General features: G+C 47.1%; 2 protein-coding genes across 2 annotated transcripts; both read left to right on the forward strand.

Moving 5' to 3' along the window:
• The first annotated feature begins 20167 nt into the window (after positions 1 to 20167).
• Positions 20168 to 21440, forward strand: LOC123402898. Its single transcript, XM_045096864.1, has one exon. It carries the CDS (start codon positions 20657 to 20659, stop codon positions 21080 to 21082), a length of 426 nt encoding a protein of 141 aa, XP_044952799.1. The 5' UTR covers positions 20168 to 20656; the 3' UTR covers positions 21083 to 21440.
• Positions 21441 to 22121: 681 nt separating this feature from the next.
• On the forward strand, positions 22122 to 22988 carry LOC123405603. The gene is made up of 3 exons (XM_045099233.1): positions 22122 to 22258; positions 22299 to 22525; positions 22624 to 22988. The coding sequence occupies exons 1-3, from the start codon at positions 22122 to 22124 to the stop codon at positions 22824 to 22826; spliced, it is 567 nt and encodes a 188-aa protein (XP_044955168.1). The 3' UTR covers positions 22827 to 22988.
• The last annotated feature ends 12 nt before the right edge of the window (positions 22989 to 23000 follow it).

Consider the following 23000-nt stretch of genomic DNA (forward strand, 5'->3'; position numbering starts at 1 on the left):
GACTCACCTGGGGCCATGGGCCAGGTCGGTGGAGAAGGCGACTGGGCCTTGCCTTGGGGGCGAAGGCGCGGCCAGGGACCTGGGCCGGCTCGGCGCTGGGCCACTGCGGAGGCTCCTGGCGCTGGCCTGGGACCTGGGCCGGTCGAGGCGCAGCAGGCCCACGCGGCCAGGGCGACGCTGAGCCGCTCGGGCGACGGTTGTCTCCTCCCGCACGAGGAGCTCGCGATAGCAATGGTGGCGGCCATGCACCGAGGCGGGGCGCCGGCTTGGGACGCGGGGAGGCGGAGAGACCCCAGCCCGGACCGGATCGAACCGGCTACGGGCAGCGGAGCACGCGAGGGGCACCGGATCCATGGTGGCTGCGGCATGCGAGCTTCGGCCGGCGGAATAGAAGGCGGCAACGCCGGATCTGGCGGCGGCTGGTTCGAGGAGGTCGGCCGGCGGGCCTCGGCGAGCACGGGGCGGCCACAGCCGGCGGCGGGCAGCGAGAGCACCGGCAGGGCTGGCGGCGCAGGCGGGGGAAGCCTCGGTAGGAGCTTGGGCAGTGAGGCAGAACGGGCGGCGGCGGCCGGACAGATGGGGTTGGCGGGCCTGCCTCGGACCCGAGCGGGCCTCGGCGGCGGCTGAGGGAGAGAGGGGGTTGGAGAGGAGAGAGAGCGAGTGGGGGTACGGTTTCGGGTGCGGATCCCGAGGTGGAAGGGGGGTTTTCTACAAAATACACACGGGGACTATATATAGGCAAATGGGGGCTAGGTTTAGCGAAATTTCGATCCGGATCCAACCGTGCGGTTGGATTCGGACGATTCCGAACGCGGGAACGGGTACGCGGCCGTGTAGAGTGGTTTACCGGAGACGAGAGGGAAACGGTCGACGCGGCAACGATTTTTAAAACACCGACACACGTCCGACGGTAGACCGAATACGGTGCCGCTACGGTCGACCGTTCGGGTACCAGACGGACTCCGATCGCGACGAAATTTGGCAGGCGACCTACCTATATATAAATAAAACCGCACGAAAAATTCGAGCTCAATCGGAGAAAGTTTTATACACGCTTTAAAAACAGAGTTACGACGGTGCCGCGGGCGCGTGCGTGTGCGGTCAGGCTCGGAACGAACAACGACGTTAACCGGCAACTAACAACGGATGCAACGTTTGAAAACTGGTGGCAACGGAGATGCCGATGCAATGCAGATGATGCGAATGATGCGATGATGATGTGACAAAATAAAACAGACACATGACGAAAACGGAAAGGGAAAGGAATCTTCTGGAATGTCGGCATCGGGCTGTCACAACTCTCCTACACTACAAGAGGATCTCGCCCCGAGATCCAAGAATGAAAGGGGGAGAGGATGAGAAAGCAAGAGGTAAAACTTAATTGCTTCTTTGACAAACAAGTGAAAGCAACGATCCTTGAAGGTTGCAAAGCGATAAGGAATGATATAAGAAAGAAGCAAGAATTCACGGAAAATTTCGGCAGCACTTCGGTAGGAAAATGGGACAAAAAATTCGAAAAGATGGTAGAATTAGACAATAATCACAACAAACAAGTAAACAGAACAGGGGAACGCCATGATCTTGATAGAACAACAAGATTGACCCAAAAGAGCAACATCATAATGCCTCTGGAACAATAGAATAGGAACTAGCTCATACGGAAGAAGAGAATGAAGAGAGAATGACAACTACTAACTCCAATGAACTTGGCAAGCATCCTTCCAAGAAGAATTGGATGGAGTTGTTGGAAAAAACAACAATGAAAAGAACAAGATAGTATTGGGCTTATGAAAATCATCTCAACAAATATGAGGTGACAACCAACCACTAAAAGAAACAAGGATAGCTTGGGAGCAACAAGAAATGCACACTTCTTACACCAAGAGGGTACATTGAGAACTGGGATTAATGACAAGCACCATGATAGCATAATCCATAGGAAAAGCTTTAGGTGAAAACCAAAGCAAGATAGCTCAATGAAGAAATCATGGGTAGAAATATCTCATGATCATAGAATTGGTGATTTAATTATCTCATTCTTGAGAGGAAATCTCTTCGAGGCTCCTACACTAACAAGAATGCTATAATACCACCTCAAAGGATAACGGAAGAACAAATGCACTTGGAAATGCAAGAGAAATGATACTTGAGGTTCTCCAACAAGAATCTTGAAGAACACTTGAGAATGGATTGAAACCTTGATGAACCACCATGAAGGACCACCGTATACAAATGAATGATGCAAAGATATGAAGGTAGAAAAGAATAAGATTATGACCTTGCCAAGATTTAGATGAAGCCTCACAAAGAGATACTTAAAAGAACTTAGAACTCCGGAAAAGAAAGATAAGAACACTAGAGAAAAGGAATTGATATCATGAGCCACTCCGGAAGAAGAATTCAGATTACTATGAACAAGAATAAGAATTATGTTATGCTTATCCTTCATCAAGTTTAATTGATGACAAGCAACGGATTTAGCATACAACTTATTCTTCTTGAAAGAAACTTCAAGAGAGAGAGATAGATAAGCACCACTTGAAGCATAAACGAAGGAAGCACCGGTAAGAATTCATAATTGAATGGGGATACCAAGAATGAATGGAGATACATGAGAATAAAGAAATCATGATCCACCTGAAATAAAACTAGAACAAGGCACCGGATAAATGAGAGACGAACGAAGAGACAACAATTGAGAAGAATTGAGGATGAAAGCTGAAAGCTGAGAACGAAGAAGTCTTCCGAAATGATGGCCTTCGGAGGAGCGAGAATGAAAACAACTCAGAAAAGCACCGGATAGCAAGAAAGGGATACCCATGATTGGAACAAATTCAAGATGATAAGACGAAGCTGAAATGATGAATCTTCACAAGAATGGAGCAAGATTTGAGAGACACACTCCTTCGAATTTGCAAACTGAGAACGACGACGAGGAACAACACAAAGAATAGCTGAGACACTCCGGAATAATGAAGAATGCACGGTTGAGCCAAATATGAGAATTAATACGAATAGACCTTGAAGAAGGGATATGACTGATGAAATTCATACTTACGTCATAGTTGAAAAGAATTAATGATCTCCGGAAAGATTACAAGAGCTAAGAGATCCTGGGAAAATCCTGTGGGTTATGGGCCCACTCAAAGAAACCACCGTTAGAAAAGAATGCTAGACCGAGAGATATTGCACCGGTACAAGAAAACTAGATGAGGTTAGCACCTCGAAATAACTAAAGAATTGAGAACAAAAATTCTGAGATAACTTCAACGCTCGAGATAACTGAATAAACAAGATAGACTGATAAGGATCTCCAACACCGGAAAGAAATCAAGGATGAATAGGATATGATGAACACAGATAGCTGAATTAAATTCACCGGTAAGGATGACAAGAATGAACAAAGATGAACATGAAGCTCCTGAGAATCTTCACAATGAATCACCGGGTAAGAGAGAAAAGAACAGACAGCGGAAGCACAATGAAAAGAAAACTCTTGGACGAAAATTGAATAACTAAGAAAAAGGGCGGGAGGGTGGGGAAAAACAAAGGGGACAGATGAGATGAACTCCGGAATAAAATGAGAGAATGATCTTGCAAAAATTGAAGAGGATTGAATCCACTTGGAGAGAACCACACCGGTTGGAAAAGAATTAACATGACGACTCCGGTTGACAAGAATTAACAAGAGAATTGATTTGAGCAAAAGAATTAGCATTCACATAAAAATATGAGAACACCACTAGAACCACTTGACATCGAAGCAACTTGAATTACCATATTCAACAAAACAAAGGATGAGGCTTATGAAACAAGCCAGAACAAACTCATGAGAAAGATTTCGTCCGATATTTTCGCGGACAGGAATCCATTAGATGTCGAACCCCAACCTAACATCATGCATTTGTTGGAAGATTGTCCTATAAGCAACTACTTGAATTACCACCTATGAATTCCCGAAATATCTGGTCATGCAATCTGGTACACGGATACAAGGAGTAATATCACACAACTCCTATACTAACCCGTCACCTGTATCACATCCGTCAACACACAACCAGAATCTCGGACCTTCATCTACAACAGATCCTCGTGATCACAACGATACAAAGTATGGCAGTACTCCCGAACAATCTGCACCAGTACTGGGGACATCGGGGTTATCTCGCCACTACTAGTATTGAAGCAATTACGAACATCCTTCGTTCTGAGATACTAAGAAATCTGAATGATAACGATGTGCTCGAGAATCCCCTGGAGCTCAACTCCCCTGAGACTTAGAGCAGATAGGAGGCACCAAGACAGAACTCCGTCACATCGGCATCATATAGATTCCAAAATATCCGCGTGATCCTAAAAAAAATTGAGTGAGAAGAGGAGTAGAATTAAATTATTACGTCAAGATTCCTCACCAGAGCATGGAAGAGGAGAAAAAAAGAATCCTACTCTCCGATAAATAACTAGACTCAAAGTAGTTTTTCACTAGACTCGACTTGGCCAAGTTCGATCAATCAAGGGGGCTCCTAGGTCGGTACGGCTCTGATACCAACTTGTCACGCCCAAGATGCGACCATATCCTCAATTTGGCACGAAGGCCTCGTCAGGGATAGAAGCGCATCTCGTCGTGTCACAAGAATGGATATCGTTACCAATACATGTACTGAAAAGAAGAGGTATATAAATAGAGTTGGCTTACACTCGCCACAAGCTACATCAGAGTCACAGCAGTACAGTACATAATCATCAAGAGTAAGAGCAGGGTCCGACTACGGACGAAAATAAACGACAAAAGAAGAACGACGTCCATCCTTGCTATCCCAGGCTGCCGGCCTGGAACCCATCCTAGATCGATGAAGAAGAAGAAGAAGCAACTCCAAATGAACAATCAACGCGCTCGCGTCAAGTGACCTTTACCTGTACCTGCAACTGGTGTTGTAGTAATCTGTGAGCCACAGGGGACTCACAATCTCATTTCCAAAGGTATCAAGACTAGCAAAGCTTAATGGGTGAGATATGGTTAAGTGGTGAGGTTGCAGCAGCGGCTAAGCATATATTTGCTGGCTAAAATTACGAGTACAAGAAATAAGAGGGGGAAGATCTACGCATAACGGACGTGACTACTGATGATCAAATGAATGATCCTGAACACCTACCTACGTCAGACATAACCCCACCGTGTCCTCGATCGGAGAAGGAACTCACGAAAGAGACAGTCACGGTTACGCACACTGTTGGCAAGTTTTAATTAAGTTAACTTCAAGTTATCTAGAACCAGTGTTAAACAAAGCTTCCACGTTGCCACATAACCGCGGGCATGACTTTCCAAAAGATTTAACCCTGCAAGGGTGCTCCAACTAGTCCATCACAAATTACCACAAGCCGCATAGAAATCATCAATCACGAAGCTCGCGATCTCGTCGGATTCCCTAGTAGAAAACCTCAACTCTGAGATTACCCAAAGCATCACTGGAATCCCGATGCACAAGATATTCCGTCAAAGGTAAAACTAATCCAGCAAGGCCACCCGGTGTGTCGACGAACCCGATAGGAGCCGCGTATCTCGTTCTTAGGACACACCGTCTATGCAAAGTGGACGAGAACCAAACCTCGAGTTGCCCCGTGGTGGCACCGCCGACTGCTAGGTGGGTGGACCAACACTCATGAGGAGCACTGGCCCGGGGGTTGATTAAATTCCTCGGGTTAATTACTCCCTATGCAGTTCATTAGTTATTAGGCAAATGTAGTACCAAAGTTGAGCCTTGCTAGTGTTGGAATTATGCCCTAGAGGCAATAATAAATATAGTTATTATTATAATTCTTGTATCAAGATAATCGTTTATTATCCATGCTATAATTGTATTGAATGAAGACTCATTTACATGTGTGGATACATAGACAAAACACTGTCCCTAGCAAGCCTCTAGTTGGCTAGCCAGTTGATCAAAGATAGTCAGTGTCTTCTGATTATGAACAAAGTGTTGTTGCTTGATAACTGGATCACGTCATTAGGAGAATCACGTGATGGACTAGACCCAAACTAATAGACGTAGCATGTTGATCGTGTCATTTTGTTGCTACTGTTTTCTGCGTGTCAAGTATTTATTCCTATGACCATGAGATCATATAACTCACTGACACCGGAGGAATGCTTTGTTTGTATCAAACGTCGCAACGTAACTGGGTGACTATAAAGATGCTCTATAGGTATCTCCGAAGGTGTTAGTTGAGTTAGTATGGATCAAGACTGGGATTTGTCACTCCGTGTGACGGAGAGGTATCTCGGGGCCCACTCGGTAATACAACATCACACACAAGCCTTGCAAGCAATGTAACTTAGTGTAAGTTGCGGGATCTTGTATTACGGAACGAGTAAAGAGACTTGCCGGTAAACGAGATTGAAATAGGTATGCGGATACTGACGATCGAATCTCGGGCAAGTAACATACCGAAGGACAAAGGGAATGACATACGGGATTATATGAATCCTTGAAACTGAGGTTCAAACGATAAGATCTTCGTAGAATATGTAGGATCCAATATGGGCATCCAGGTCCCGCTATTGGATGTTGACCGAGGAGTCTTTCAGGTCATGTCTACATAGTTCTCGAACCCGCAGGGTCTGCACACTTAAGGTTCGACGTTGTTTTATGCGTATTTGAGTTATATGGTTGGTTACCGAATGTTGTTCGGAGTCCCGGATGAGATCACGGACGTCAGAGGGTTTTCGGAATGGTCCAGAAACGAAGATTGATATATAGGATGACCTCATTTGATTACCGGAAGGTTTTCGGAGTTACCGGGAATGTACCGGGAATGACGAATGGGTTCCGGGAGTTCACCGGGGGCGGCAACCCACCCTGGGGAAGCCCATAGGCCTTGAGGGTGGCACACCAGCCCTTAGTGGGCTGGTGGGACAGCCCAAAAGGGCCCTATGCGCCTAGGAAAGAAAATCAAAGAGAAAAAAAAGAGGAGGTGGGAAGGGAGGGAAGGACTCCCACCCACCAAACCAAGTCCAACTCGGTTTGGGGGGGGGGACCTTCCCCCTTGGACTCGACCGACCCCCTTGGGGCTCCTTGAGCCCCAAGGCAAGGTCCCCTCCCTCCCACCTATATATACGGAGGTTTTAGGGCTGATTTGAGACGACTTTTCCACGGCAGCCCGACCACATACCTCCACGGTTTTTCCTCTAGATCGTGTTTCTGCGGAGCTCGGGCGGAGCCCTGCTGAGACAAGGTCATCACCAACCTCCGGAGCGCCGTCACGCTGCCAGAGAACTCTTCTACCTCTCCGTCTCTCTTGCTGGATCAAGAAGGCCGAGATCATCGTCGATCTGTACGTGTGCTGAACGCGGAGGTGCCGTCCGTTCGGTACTAGATCGTGGGACTGATCGCGGGATTGTTCGCGGGGCGGATCGAGGGACGTGAGGACTTTCCACTACATCAACCGCGTTCACTAACGCTTCTGCTGTACGATCTACAAGGGTACGTAGATCACTCATCCCCTCTCGTAGATGGACGTCACCATGATAGGTCTTCGTGCGCGTAGGAAAATTTTTGTTTCCCATGCGACGTTCCCCAACAGTGGCATCATGAGCTAGGTTCATGCGTAGATGTCTTCTCGAGTAGAACACAAAAGTTTTGGTGGGCGGTGATGTGCGTTTTGCTGCCCTCCTTAGTCTTTTCTTGATTCCGCGGTATTGTTGGATTGAAGCGGCTTGGACCGACATTACTCGTACGCTTACGAGAGACTGGTTTCATCGCTACGAGTAACCCCGTTGCTCAAAGATGACTGGCAAGTGTCGGTTTCTCCAACTTTAGTTGAATCGGATTTGACTGAGGAGGTCCTTGGATGAGGTTAAATAGCAACTCATATATCTCCGTTGTGGTGTTTGCGTAAGTAAGATGCGATCCTACTAGATACCCATGGACACCACGTAAAACATGCAACAACAAAATTAGAGGACGTCTAACTTGTTTTTGCAGGGTATGCTTGTGATGTGATATGGCCAACGATGTGATGTGATATATTGGATGTATGAGATGATCATGTTGTAATAGAAAATATCGACTTGCACGACTATGGTACGTCAACCGGCAGGAGCCATAGGGTTGTCTTTATACTAACGTTTGTGCTTGCAGATGCGTTTACTATTTTGCTAGGATGTAGCTTTAGTAGTAATAGCATGAGTAGCACGACAACCCCGATGGCAACACGTTAATGGAGATCATGGTGTGGCACCGGTGACAAGAAGATCGTGCCGGTGCTTTGGTGATGGAGATCAAGAAGCACGTGATGATGGCCATATCATGTCACTTATGAATTGCATGTGATGTTAATCCTTTTATGCACCTTATTTTGCTTAGAACGACGGTAGCATTATGAGGTGATCTCTCACTAAAATTTCAAGACGAAATTGTGTTCTCCCCGACTGTGCACCGTTGCTACAGTTCGTCGTTTCGAGACACCACGTGATGATCGGGTGTGATAGACTCAACGTTCACATACAACGGGTGCAAAACAGTTGCGCACGCGGAACACTCTGGTTAAGCTTGACGAGCCTAGCATGTGCAGACATGGCCTCGGAACACATGAGACCGAAAGGTCGATCATGAATCATATAGATGATATGATTAGCATAGGGATGCTTACCACTGAAACTATACTCAACTCACGTGATGATCGGACTTGAGCTAGTGTAAGTGGATCATGAACCACTCAAATGACTAGAGAGATGTGCTTTTTGAGTGGGAGTTTAGCGAATAATTTGATTAAGTTAAACTCTAATTATCTTGATCATAGTCTAAGTCCACTTTGAATATATTTGTGTTGTAGATCATGGCTCACACTACAGTTATCCTGAATTTTAATACGTTCCTAGAGAAAGCTAAGTTGAAAGATGATGGAAGCAACTTTGTAGACTGGGCTCATAATCTTAAGCTAATCTTACAAGCTGGGAAGAAGGATTATGTCCTTAATGCTGCACTAGGAGATGAACCACCCGCTACGGCTGATCAGGATGTTAAGAACGCTTGGTTAGCACGTAAGGAGGACTACTCAATAGTTCAATGTGCAGTCTTGTATGGCTTAGAACCGGGACTTCAACGTCGCTTTGAGCGTCATGGAGCATTTGAGATGTTCCAGGAGTTGAAGTTTATCTTTCAGAAGAACGCCCGGATCAAGAGGTATGAGACCTCCGATAAATTCTATGCTTGCAAGATGGAGGAGAACTCGTCTGTCACTGAACATGTGCTCAAAATGTCTGGGTACTCAAACCGTCTAGCTAAGCTGGGTATTGAACTCCCGCAAGAGGCTATCACTGACAGAATCCTTCAATCACTGCCGCCAAGCTATAAAGGCTTTGTGTTGAACTACAACATGCAAGGGATGAACAAGTCTCCCGGCGAGTTGTTTGCGATGCTGAAAGTCGCAGAGTCTGAACTCCGTAAAGAGCATCAAGTGTTGATGGTGAATAAGACCACTAGTTTCAAGAGAAACGACAAAGGCAAGAAGGGTAATTCAAAGAAGAGCGGCAAGCCTGTTGCCAATCCGACGAAGAAACCCAAAGCTGGACCTAAGCCTGAAACGGAGTGTTACTATTGCAAGGGTATGGGTCACTGGAAGCGCAATTGCCCCAAGTATCTGGCAGATAAGAAGGCGGCCAAAGAAAAATTAGGTATATTTTATATACATGTTATTGATGTGTACTTAACCGGCTCTCGTAGTAGTGCCTGGGTATTCGATACCGGTTCTGTTGCTCATATTTGCAACTCGAAACAGGAACTGCGGAATAGACGAAGGCTGGCGAAGGATGAAGTGACAATGCGCGTAGGAAATGGTTCCAAAGTTGATGCAATCGCCGTCGGCACAGTTTCACTTCAGTTACCATCAGGATTAGTGATGAACTTAAATCATTGTTATTTAGTGCCTGCGTTGAGCATGAACATTATATCTGGATCTTGTTTATTGCGAGACGGTTACTCTTTTAAGTCAGAGAATAATGGTTGTTCTATTTCTATGAGTAACATCTTTTATGGTCATGCACCTAATGTGAGAGGATTGTTCATATTGAATCTTGATAGCGATACGCATATACATAACATTGAGACCAAAAGAGTTAGAGTTAACAATGATAGCGCCATATTTTTGTGGCACTGCCGCTTAGGTCATATTGGTGTAAAGCGCATGAAGAACCTCCATGCTGATGGACTTTTGGAGTCACTTGACTTTGATTCACTTGACACGTGCGAACCATGCCTCATGGGCAAGATGACTAAGACTCCGTTCTCTGGAACAAGGGAGCGTGCAAATGACTTGTTGGAAATCATACATACCGATGTGTGTGGTCCGATGAGCGTGGAGGCACGCGGCGGATATCATTATTTTCTCACCTTCACTGACGATTTGAGTAGATATGGTTATGTCTACTTGATGAAACACAAGTCTGAAACATTTGAAAATTTCAAGCAATTTCAGAGTGAAGTTGAAAATCATCGTAACAAGAAGATCAAGTTCCTACGGTCTGATCGTGGGGGTGAATATCTGAGTTTCGAGTTTGGTGCTCACTTAAGACAATGTGGAATTGTTTCACAGTTAACACCGCCTGGAACACCACAGCGTAATGGTGTGTCCGAACGTCGTAATCGTACTTTATTAGAGATGGTGCGATCTATGATGTCTCTTACTGATTTGCCATTATCGTTTTGGGGTTATGCATTAGAAACAGCTGCATTCACTTTAAATAGGGCACCATCAAAATCCATTGAGACGACACCATACGAACTGTGGTATGGCAAAAGGCCAAAGCTGTCGTTTCTTAAAGTTTGGGGATGTGATGCTTATGTCAAAAAGCTTTAGCCTGAAAAGCTGGAACCCAAAGCGGAAAAGTGCGTCTTCATAGGTTACCCAAAAGAGACAGTTGGGTACACCTTCTATCTCAAATCCGAGGGCAAAGTGTTTGTTGCTAAAAACGGAGCTTTTCTCGAGAAGGAGTTTCTCTCGAGAGAATTGAGTGGGAGGAAGATAGAACTTGACGAGGTTGTCGAACCTCTCATCCCTCTGGATGGTGGTGCAGGGCAAGGGGAAACCTCTGTCGTTGCGACGACGGTTGAGGAGGAAGTTAATGATGATGATCATGAAACTCCGATTCAAGTTTCTGTCGAACCACGCAGGTCGACGAGACCACGTGCTGCTCCAGAGTGGTACAGTAATCCCGTCTTATCAATCATGTTGTTAGACAACAATGAACCTGCAAATTATGAAGAAGCAATGGTGGGCCCAGATTCCAACAAATGGCTAGAAGCCATGAAGTCCGAGATAGGATCCATGTATGAGAACAAAGTGTGGACTTTGGAGGTACTACCTGAGGGCCGCAAGGCTATTCAGAACAAATGGATCTTTAAGAGGAAGACGGACGCTGACGACAATGTGACCGTTTATAAAGCTCGACTTGTGGCAAAGGGTTTTTCACAAGTTCAAGGAGTTGACTACGATGAGACATTCTCACCCGTAGCGATGCTTAAGTCCGTCAGAATCATGTTAGCAATAGCTGCATTTTTCGATTATGAAATCTGGCAGATGGATGTCAAAACGGCGTTCCTTAACGGTTTCCTTAAGGAAGAGTTGTATATGATACAACCCGAAGGTTTTGTCGATCCTAAGAATGCTAACAAGGTGTGCAAGCTCCAGCGATCCATTTATGGACTGGCGCAAGCATCTCGGAGTTGGAACAAACGCTTTGATGAGGTGATCAAAGCATTTGGGTTTATACAAGTGGTTGGAGAATCTTGTATTTACAAGAAAGTGAGTGGGAGCTCTATGGCGTTTCTAATATTATATGTGGATGACATATTGCTGATTGGAAACAACGTGAAGTTTTTAGAGAGCATAAAGGATTACTTGAATAAGAGTTTCTCTATGAAGGACCTAGGAGAAGCTGCTTACATTCTAGGCATTAAGATCTATAGGGATAGATCAAAACGCCTGATAGGACTTTCACAAAGCACATACCTTGATAAAGTTTTGAAGAGGTTCAAAATGGAACAGTCCAAGAAAGGGTTCTTGCCAGTTTTACAAGGTACGAGATTGAGTAAGACTCAGTGCCCAGCAACTGATGAAGATAGAGAGCATATGCGCTCCGTCCCCTATGCTTCAGCCATAGGTTCTATCATGTATGCAATGTTGTGCACTAGACCGGGTGTTAGCCTGGCCATAAGTATGGCAGGTAGGTTCCAGAGTAATCCAGGAGTGGATCACTGGACAGCGGTCAAGAATATCCTGAAGTACCTGAAAAGGACTAAGGAGATGTTTCTCGTGTATGGAGGTGACGAAGAGCTCGCCGTAAAAGGTTACGTCGATGCAAGCTTTGACACAGATCCGGATGACTCTAAGTCGCAAACCGGATACGTATTTATTCTTAATGGGGGTGTGGTAAGCTGGTGCAGTTCCAAGCAAAGCGTCATAGCAGATTCTACATGTGAAGCGGTGTACATGGCTACCTCGGAGGCGGCTAAGGAGGGTGTCTGGATGAAGCAGTTCATGACGGATCTTGGAGTGGTGCCAAGCGCACTGAATCCAATAACCTTGTTCTGTGACAACACGGGTGCCATTGCCTTAGCAAAGGAACCACGGTTTCACAAGAAGACCAGACACATCAAACGACGCTTCAACCTCATCCGCGACTACGTCGAGGGAGAGGACGTAAATATATGCAAAGTGCACACGGATCTGAATGTAGCAGACCCGCTGACTAAACCTCTTCCACGGCCAAAGCATGATCAACACTAGAACTGTATGGGTGTTAGATTTATTACAATGTAATTCACATGATGATGTGAGGGCTAGATTATTGACTCTAGTGCAAGTGGGAGACTGTTGGAATTATGCCCTAGAGGCAATAATAAAATAGTTATTATTATAATTCCTGTATCAAGATAATCGTTTATTATCTATGCTATAATTGTATTGAATGAAGACTCATTTACATGTGTGGATACATAGACAAAACACTGTCCCTAGCAAGCCTCTAGTTGGCTAGCCAGTTGATCAAAGATAGTCAGTGTCTTCTGATTATGAACAAAGTGTTGTTGCTTGATAACTGGATCACGTCATTAGGAGAATCACGTGATGGAATAGACCCAAACTAATAGACGTAGCATGTTGATCGTGTCATTTTGTTGCTACTGTTTTCTGCGTGTCAAGTATTTATTCCTATGACCATGAGATCATATAACTCACTGACACCGGAGGAATGCTTCGTGTGTATCAAACGTCGCAACGTAACTGGGTGACTATAAAGATGCTCTACAGGTATCTCCGAAGGTGTTAGTTGAGTTAGTATGGATCAAGACTGGGATTTGTCACTCCGTGTGACGGAGAGGTATCTCGGGGCCCACTCGGTAATACAACATCACACACAAGCCTTGCAAGCAATGTAACTTAGTGTAAGTTGCGGGATCTTGTATTACGGAACGAGTAAAGAGACTTGCCGGTAAACGAGATTGAAATAGGTATGCGGATACTGACAATCGAATCTCGGGCATGTAACATACCGAAGGACAAAGGGAATGACATACGGGATTATATGAATCCTTGGCACTGAGGTTCAAACGATAAGATCTTCGTAGAATATGTAGGATCCAATATGGGCATCCAGGTCCCGCTATTGGATGTTGACCGAGGAGTCTTTCAGGTCATGTCTACATAGTTCTCGAACCCGCAGGGTCTGCACACTTAAGGTTTGACGTTGTTTTATGCGTATTTGAGTTATATGGTTGGTTACCGAATGTTGTTCGGAGTCCCGGATGAGATCACAGACGTCACGAGGGTTTCCGGAATGGTCCGGAAACGAAGATTGATATATAGGATGACCTCGTTTGATTACCGGAAGGTTTTCGGAGTTACCGGGAATGTACCGGGAATGACGAATGGGTTCCGGGAGTTCACCGGGGGCGGCAACCCACCCTGGGGAAGCCCATAGGCCTTGAGGGTGGCACACCAGCCCTTAGTGGGCTGGTGGGACAGCCCAAAAGGGCCCTATGCGCCTAGGAAAGAAAATCAAAGAGAAAAAAAAAGAGGAGGTGGGAAGGGAGGGAAGGACTCCCACCCACCAAACCAAGTCACCCTCGGTTTGGGGGGGGACCTTCCCCCTTGGACTCGGCCGACCCCCTTGGGGCTCCTTGAGCCCCAAGGCAAGGTCCCCTCCCTCCCACCTATATATACGGAGGTTTTAGGGCTGATTTGAGACGACTTTTCCACGGCAGCCCGACCACATACCTCCACGGTTTTTCCTCTAGATCTTGTTTCTGCGGAGCTCGGGCGGAGCCCCGCTGAGACAAGGTCATCACAAACCTCCGAAGCGTCGTCACGCTGCCAGAGAACTCTTCTACCTCTCCGTCTCTCTTGCTGGCTCAAGAAGGCCGAGATCATCGTCGAGCTGTACGTGTGCTGAACGCGGAGGTGCCGTCCGTTCGGTCCTAGATCGTGGGACTGATCGCGGGATTGTTCACGGGGCGGATCGAGGGACGTGAGGACGTTCCACTACATCAACCGCGTTCACTAACGCTTCTGCTGTACGATCTACAAGGGTACGTAGATCACTCATCCCCTCTCGTAGATGGACATCACCATGATAGGTCTTCTGCGCGTAGGAAAATTTTTGTTTCCCATGCGACGTTCCCCAACAGCCAGACCAACTTTAATCTAAAACAAATTATCAAGGGGGTCCCCATAACAACCCCGATCGTGTTAGGAGCGCTCATTTATGGAACATAACACCGGTAGCCGGAAACTAAGGGGGCAAAGGTGGAACAAAACACCAGGCTAGAAAGGCCGAGCCTTCCACCTTTTACCAAGTATATAGGTCCATTAAATTAAATAGCATTAATATATGGTGATATAACAAGGAACCCAGGTTATCACCTGGAAGCAACTGCACCTGCAACTAGCAACGCTAACAACATGGTTAAGCAAGCAGTAACATAGCCAATCAGTGGTTTGCTAGGTCGAACAGGTTGAAGGTAATCATGGCATTGTTGAGAGGCTGATATTTGACATGTGGTAGGCAACGAGACATTAACGATAGAAACGATAAATCTGGCATGGCAATGATAGTAATGGTATCTGGGGAAATGGTCATCTTGCCTGAGATCCCGCTTGGAAGAAAAATGACTCCGTGAAGCAGACGAACCGACGTAGTCGAACGGGTCCTCACAATCCGGCACGCTGCGGACTCTATCGTGACGAAGCAAACCGGAAACACAAATCAACACACAGAATTCACCACACGATGCAAGACACACATGATGCATGAACGGTCTAATGCAAGGCATGACAATTATAACAATCAAACACTACACATTAAATGAAGCTCAATATGCAACGAGTTGCATATTGACGAAACTCCACGTTTATTTATTTAGTTCTATCCCGATTAGGTACACGGCAATATTAAATGTGGTTAAACATGGCAAGAGGTGAAGCGTAATTAAACTACCTATCTAGGCATTTTAAATGAGGTCGGAAATGACATATAGCATCTCCGAGACGACCTCACATGTTAATTTACAATTCTGTCCAGATCTGAATTAACACATTTAATTAGTTGTTAAACAGCAAAACAAATAGGTGCACGTGATTCTACGCGTCATTTCAAGAAAACTACACATAGAGAACATCTCCAACGGAGCTACGGATCAAAAGATACGGACACCGCAAGATATGACGGCATGAATGCAAAATGTGTGCAACGGCGGCTACGAGCACTTCAAAACATACAAACAACAAGAGAAAATGAAACTACGCGAGAATCTAAGCAAGTTTCATGTAGGACACGATCAAATCGGAGCTACGGTTCAAAAACTACGAGCAAAACAAGAAATCACTACAACCTGCCAAAATCAGCCACGTAGCATTTTCTACGCCCCACAACTACGGCTACACAACTCCGATATGCCCAAGCAAGGCATGGCGCGGAAGAGGGAAAGACGCTCTACTACAAACAACTAACAACAACTAGCGTGGCAGCAAGGAGCACTAGGAAAAGAAGACACAAAATGGCATCTCACACACTATTTCAGACTTAGTGAAAATTACACCTCATGAAAGTGCAGTTTTCGATCTGAAGCAATATTGACAGCAACAAAACCTATATCTACAGGACCCCGAATGGCATGAAAATTTACAGCATGCTAGAGAAACACAAGGGGTACAACTAACTCCATTGGACCAACCTCAAAAGAGCTACAGATCACAAGATGCTAGCAAGACAAGACAACAACAAAATATAACAGATTTCAGACTTGGAAATATTTCAGCTCCTCCAAATCAACACTATTTCTAGCAACTTGAGAGCAAGCAAACAACACCTAAACATGCATTTCTATTGCAACCAAAAATACCAGGGCCTAAACAAAACATCCAAGAAGAACTCCCTAGTTGACAACTAATTCAAACGAGGCACGGAATAAATCCTACGAATTAAACAAAAGGGCAACTTAGCAAAATATCTCGCGAACTAACTTCCTCAAAAGCTAAAACTAATTACACAGAAAAATCCATGGGATTTTCTACCCCGGAAACATATAAAATATACGGAGTTGCACAACAAAATAAAGCCACACATAAATGCGAGAAAATAACCTAGACACGGTAAAATAAACTAGAGGCAATTCTCTACACGCAAAAATACAAATGACCGCTCTAAAATGCATGGAAAAAAGGTCCCTATAACATAGGCATTTCTACTATGGCATACGAGCAAATCGGGCACGCACGACAATTAAACACGGGCAATATTCTAATGGGACAGCACGCTAACCTATGCATTCGACACGTCAAACAACCCCAAACAATTATGCAAGTTTTATAAACGGATTCTACGCGCAAAACTACATGAAAAACATATGCTACATGTCGCGATCCGATTTACGGATTAAAAGATACGGGCATATTAATATACGTATATTTACTGGAATTATCTAAAACGAAATAAAAACCTAAATTACTAAATGGGCCGACAGGGCAGCGCAAGACACTAAGAAGCGCACGCGGCGCTGGATAGGGGCGGGACTCACCTGGGGCCATGGGCCAGGTCGGTGGAGAAGGCGACTGGGCCTTGCCTTGGGGGCGAAGGCGCGGCCAGGGACCTGGGCCGGCTCGGCGCTGGGCCACTGCGGAGGCTCCTGGCGCTGGCCTGGGACCTGGGCCGGTCGGGGCGCAGCAGGCCCACGCGGCCAGGGCGACGGTGAGCCGCTCGGGCGACGGTTGTCTCCTCCCGCACGAGGAGCTCGCGACAGCAATGGCGGCGGCCATGCAGCGAGGCGGGGCGCCGGCTTGGGACGCGGGGAGGCGGGGAGACCCCAGCCCGAACCGGATCGGGCCGGATCCGGCCGGCTACGGGCAGCGGAGCACGCGAGGGGCACCGGATCCATGGCGGTTGCGGCATGCGAGCTTCGGCCGGCGGCATAGAAGGCGGCAACGCCGGATGTGGCGGCGGCTGGTTCGAGGAGGTCGGCCGGCGGGCTTCGGCGAGCACGGGGCGGCCACAGCCGGCGGTGGGCAGCGAGAGCACCGGCAGGGCTGGCGACGCAGGCGGGGGAAGCCTCGGCTGGAGCTTGGGCAGTGAGGCAGAACGGGCGGCGGCGGCCGGACAGATGGGGTTGGCGGGCCTGCCTCGGGCCCGAGCGGGCCTCGACGGCGGCTGAGGGAGAGAGGGGGGCTGGAGAGGAGAGAGAGCGAGTGGGGGCTAGGGTTTCGGGCGCGGATCCCGAGGTGGAAGGGGGGGTTGTCTACAAACTACACGTGGGGACTATATATAGGCAAATGGGGGGCTAGGTTTAGCGAAATTTCGATCCGGATCCAACCGTGCGGTCGGATTCAAACGATTCCGAACGCGGGAACGGATACACGGCCGTGTAGAGTGGTTTACCGGAGACGAGAGGGAAACGGGCGACGCGGCAACGATTTTTAAAACACCGACAGACGTCCGACGGTAGACCGAATACGGTGCCGCTACGGTCGACCGTTCGGGTACCAGACGGACTCCGATTGCGACGAAATTTGACAGACGGCCTACCTATATATAAATAAAACCGCACGACAAATTCCAGCTTAATCAGAGAAAGTTTTATACACGCTTTAAAAACAGAGTTACGACGGTGCAGCAGGCGCGTGCGTGTGCGTTCAGGCTCGGAACGAACAACGACGTTAACCGGCAACTAACAACGGATGCAAGGTTTCAAAACTGGTGGCAACGGAGATGCCGATGCAATGCAGATGATGCGAATGATGCGATGATGATGCGACAAAATAAAACAGACACACGACGAAAACGAAAAGGAAAGGGAATCTTCTGGAACGTCGGCATCGGGCTGTCACATAAAGCCTTTGGGATAGTGTGGATACTTGTTTGTTTGATTGTGTGCAAAAACAAAAACTTTCACGTACAATGCGGAATTTCCATTATTTTTCGTGTCTAGCGATTTTAAAATATCTCCTTTCTCTCAAAGAGAGTGGAAAATTTTCACTTCCCTCAGTATAGAGTTTGTGGTGCATATGTCCACAAGGCACATATCATCTTTCATCAAATTGACTCCCGTAGAAATCTCTATATAGACATGAAGATTCTCAATATGAAAATCACTGTCAGATATATAGAATACATATAAATGCATTTGTACCAAAGTGTTGATAAAATATATGGTGATGAACAATATATGATGATAACAATACTTATGTCGTTGTTACAACATCATAAATGCACATAAATAAATATTAACCACTTAAGAGATTGAGGGACTACTCATAGTCTCCAAACATGTCGGTTGAGGCATATTCAACCGCATGTTCTCCATGCCCATAGGGTTCCATCATCACTGGTGATGTCGGGTTTAGGGTTGAAGTGAGCTTAAAACCTTTGCCCTTGGGGTTCATCGTGTCCCAGGAATTGATGATACAGAATAATCAGGTGCTGGGATCTGAATCAATATAGTGCCTTATGATGTATAAGACAACATTTTTCTGTTAGCGGTGTGATCCTGACCAGCAGTGAATCCTGAATTGCACACATTATCCCATGAGACACAAGAGCGATCATCATGTCCATGGCCCAGATAGGGCAGTGGTAACCATTGAGGGTGGATGCCTCGAATTCTATAGCCATATGTTACGTCTATGTGTAAACGAGAGATAATTAATTTACAATTAGTAAATTAAAGACCATCATGGTTGATGTTGTAATGAACTTAGCAAAATTAATGGGTATTTCAAAAAGTCGTCTTGAAACCACTAATGTGAATCTCAAATTGTCAAGTATGACACCTTGAAGATAATCTTCAAAATGGAGTAGATCTCGTAGCACTAAGGAGTATAATATGATGAAATTAGTACACACTCACTCGTAATACATTATGTCATGACTTAGGAAAATATGTGGGAGAACACTTTGTAAAGCAATCATAATGTCAAATATGACAAATGTTGGCTTAAACAGTAATGGTGATAATCTGCACACGAGTAGATCAACATACTACCTTGTGATCCCAAGCATCAATTTGAAGAAATCACTTTGAAATTTGCATGGTTATTTGCAATAAATTAAACTCAATTGCAAATAGATGTATTAATCTCGACATGTAGCGAATATGGAGATACATACATTCCAGAATACATAGTACTCAACTGGGAAACAATACTCAAGCTGAATTTATCTTTGCAATAGATTAAAAATCTGAATTGCAAATAGACGTAACTAATCTCGACACATGATAAACGTGGAAATATATTACATCATTTTCTGGAATACATCTTGGTACTCAACAGATATACACTACTATTGCAATGAATAGTAATGATGTTGCAAACTTGATGCTCAAGTGAAAAACTTGAATTGTATAGACCTCAAATTAAACGAGATGATCTTGTATCAAGTTGCAAGATAATTAAGCAACATGAATTAATATTTTGCAAGAGAAAATTAATCTCAATTACAATGAGATTGTTTTGCGAGAGAAGAAAATTTTACAAATCAATACTCTAGGGGTACTGAATTTATCTTTGCAGGAGATAAAAAAATCTCAATTTGCTAAGAAGTAGATGTAATTAATGTCGACATGTGGCAAACATGAAAATGTATTACATCATTTTAACATCTGGAATACACCTTGATACTCAACACAAAAACAATGCTGAATTATATGTACTGAATTTAGCAGACTAACACATGAATGAAATCATTGCTAGAACTACTTTAGTGCTCCCTCTGTACACTAATATAAGAGTGTTTAGATTACTAAAATAATGTTGTAAACTACTAAAATAATGTTGTAAACGCTCTTATATTAGTTTACGGTGGGAGTAGAAAACAAGGAAAAAAATGAAAATCCTGCTCAGGCCGGCCCACAGCCGAGCGAAGCAGCCAGGCGCCTAGACCTGGGCCGCCATGGCCTTTGGCCGACCCAGTCTAGCCAACACCGCATAAGAGGAGGGAGGGGGTGGAGCGGTTACGGGATAAGGTCAAAAACCTCCCCACCACCCCGATCCCCACTCCCACAGTCCCACCCAGCGGAACCAACGGGAGGATTGCCCCCCGCCGCCTGACCTTGCATCTCTGGGGATCACCGGCGCAACACCGACGAGGTATCCTCTCCAAGAGGAGACGACGATGACAACGCCCCCATGGGGTCCTTGCGGCGGAGCACGGGGAGCGCGGCCGCGGCCACGGCCACGCGAGGGTGCAGGCGGTGAGGCCATGTCGCGGGCGGCGACCGGGCAGATGGGTGTGGCGCTGTCGGGCGAGCCGGCGCGGTGGACGGGCGTAGCGGACGGGCACAACCACGGCCAGTTGCGGCCGCGAGACCACAATGCGGGCACCGTGACGAGGCCCCGGCATGGGCGCGGGCGCGACGCACAGCCGGGTGCGGGTGCGGCGCTGCTGGGCGGTGGCCACTTGAGGCCTGGCGACCGCGGATGGGGAGCGCCCGTAGGCATAGGGCGCGGCCCAGGGAGACGGTTGGGCGGACGCGCGTTGGGCGCGACGCAGGTGATCGCGTCCTGCGGCGTGAAGGTCCGCATCCAACGTCATCGGTAGCCACATCTCATGTGTGGCTTCGTCCGACAAGGAGGGGCTTCTGCGGGATGCCAGGGCCCGAGAAGTTGGGTCGTCGCCGCTTCCATCGGCGGTCGTGCCACTGGAGGACTGGCCACGCGGAGGCGACGCCCGTGGTCGCGATGCGGCGGAGGGAGGCCTTGATCCAGACGCAACGATCCCTCGAAGCCATGGGCTTGCTCGGGCGTCTGCGACTTGTTATCTTCTTACCTGTTCTTACCTTTTACTAATAACGTTTTAGAATGTAAAATTGAACGAAAGAGCAAGGGAGAGCAAATGGTCCAATAGATTGTTTATTTCATTGAAGATCACAATATATATACAAGATAACGAACGCGAATGGAAAGGTGTGTCCGTTCGTAAGTGTGAGGGGGAGCATCGTGACAGTTGAAGCAACTGCACGAGATATTATACAAGGAGGATTATCCCTTTAATTAACATAATTAATTTAATCCTAACAGATATCCCATCTTCAACTAGTTAGTACTACAAAAAAGGTAAAACTCTGGGCACCAAAGACAAACAGCAGAAAACTGAGGCCCTGACAGTGCTGTCCGGGACACACGACATTGAAGCAACTATGAGGCATGTAGCCGTGCTTCTCTAATTAACTGCCGTAATGCACACACAGCCTGACACAAAAAGAACAGGTGCATCTTCAAATTTTCCACGAAGTGAAAGCAAAGATGAAACAAACGTCGAGATAGTTGTCGTAAAAAAAACACATGTGAACAAATTGCATGGGCGCGTTGGTCTTTTTTCTTTGAATTGAGGTGTCGGCGTTGGAGTCTCTTCAAAAAAAAAAAGAGAGAGAAACGGTGAACGAATCGACCGTTGGTGACGAGTGTCTACAATGTTCGGCTGACCCGTGGGCCCCGTCCGGCTGTGCGGTAAGTCCACCAAGGGGGCAAGAGAGAAGAAGGGAGGAAAGGAAAAGCTTCTCCTGGCTCACTCGCCTGCTTTTCCCTTATCCCCCTCCTCCCCTTCCGAGACCCCCCACCGCCGCCCCCCTCTGCGCGCCATGGACGCGGCGCCGTCGCCAGACCCCACCGCCGCCACCGACGACTACGGCCGCCAACGCCGCCCAGGTAATCTACTCCCCATCCTTCTTCCCCATCCAGACCTCGTCCGCGTTGTCGAGCAGCATCAGGGTCGGGGGTTCTGCGAGCAGCATCAGGGTCGGGGGTTCTGCAAGCAGCATCCGCGTCTCGGTTCCTCATTCTGATACGTTTCCTCCGATTTCTCCCCCAGCTCGTTCGCCTTCGCCCGGCACGCCCGCCACGGATCAGGGAGACGGCAGCGGCGGGGAGGGCAAGCAGCCTACGCGCGCTGAGGCGGGCCGCGTCGCCGCCATCGCCATGGGACCCTCGCCGTCGCCGGGATCCACAGTCTCCTCCTCCCACGACGACGACGGCCGCCACCAAGGTATTTACCCAGTCGCATCCTGCTTCCTCCCCGCCTCCTCGCGTTCAGTTCATCCCCTCCTTCGGACCTCACCTGTGCTCCGGTTTGATTCGATTTAGCAGCCCTCCTTTCCCCTCCGCTCAGCACGCCCACCCCGGGGCCACAAGACGGCGGCAGCAACAGTCTGATGCGCCCCGTGCTCGCGCTGTCGCTCTCGGTGGCGGGGCGAACCACCGTTATCTGTAATGCAGCCAGCAGCTATGCGCGGCGCATCGCTGTCATCACATGGGCCTGTCACTTTGGTGAGAAGATCCACATGTAGTTTGGCCGTACAGATAGCCAGAGTCAGAGTCCGTACTTGGTGGCTTATTGCACTATTTATGCGTATCCACGTTAACCGAGTCACGAGTACTGAATTTCTTTCTAACAACATGCTGTCATATTCGTAAGTTCCTTGATGCGAACGAGTTTTAGAGATAGTCACAGGCGCCATGAG

This window comes from Hordeum vulgare, chromosome 6H (assembly GCF_904849725.1).
Source record: "Hordeum vulgare subsp. vulgare chromosome 6H, MorexV3_pseudomolecules_assembly, whole genome shotgun sequence".
Classification (NCBI taxonomy): Eukaryota; Viridiplantae; Streptophyta; class Magnoliopsida; order Poales; family Poaceae; genus Hordeum; species Hordeum vulgare.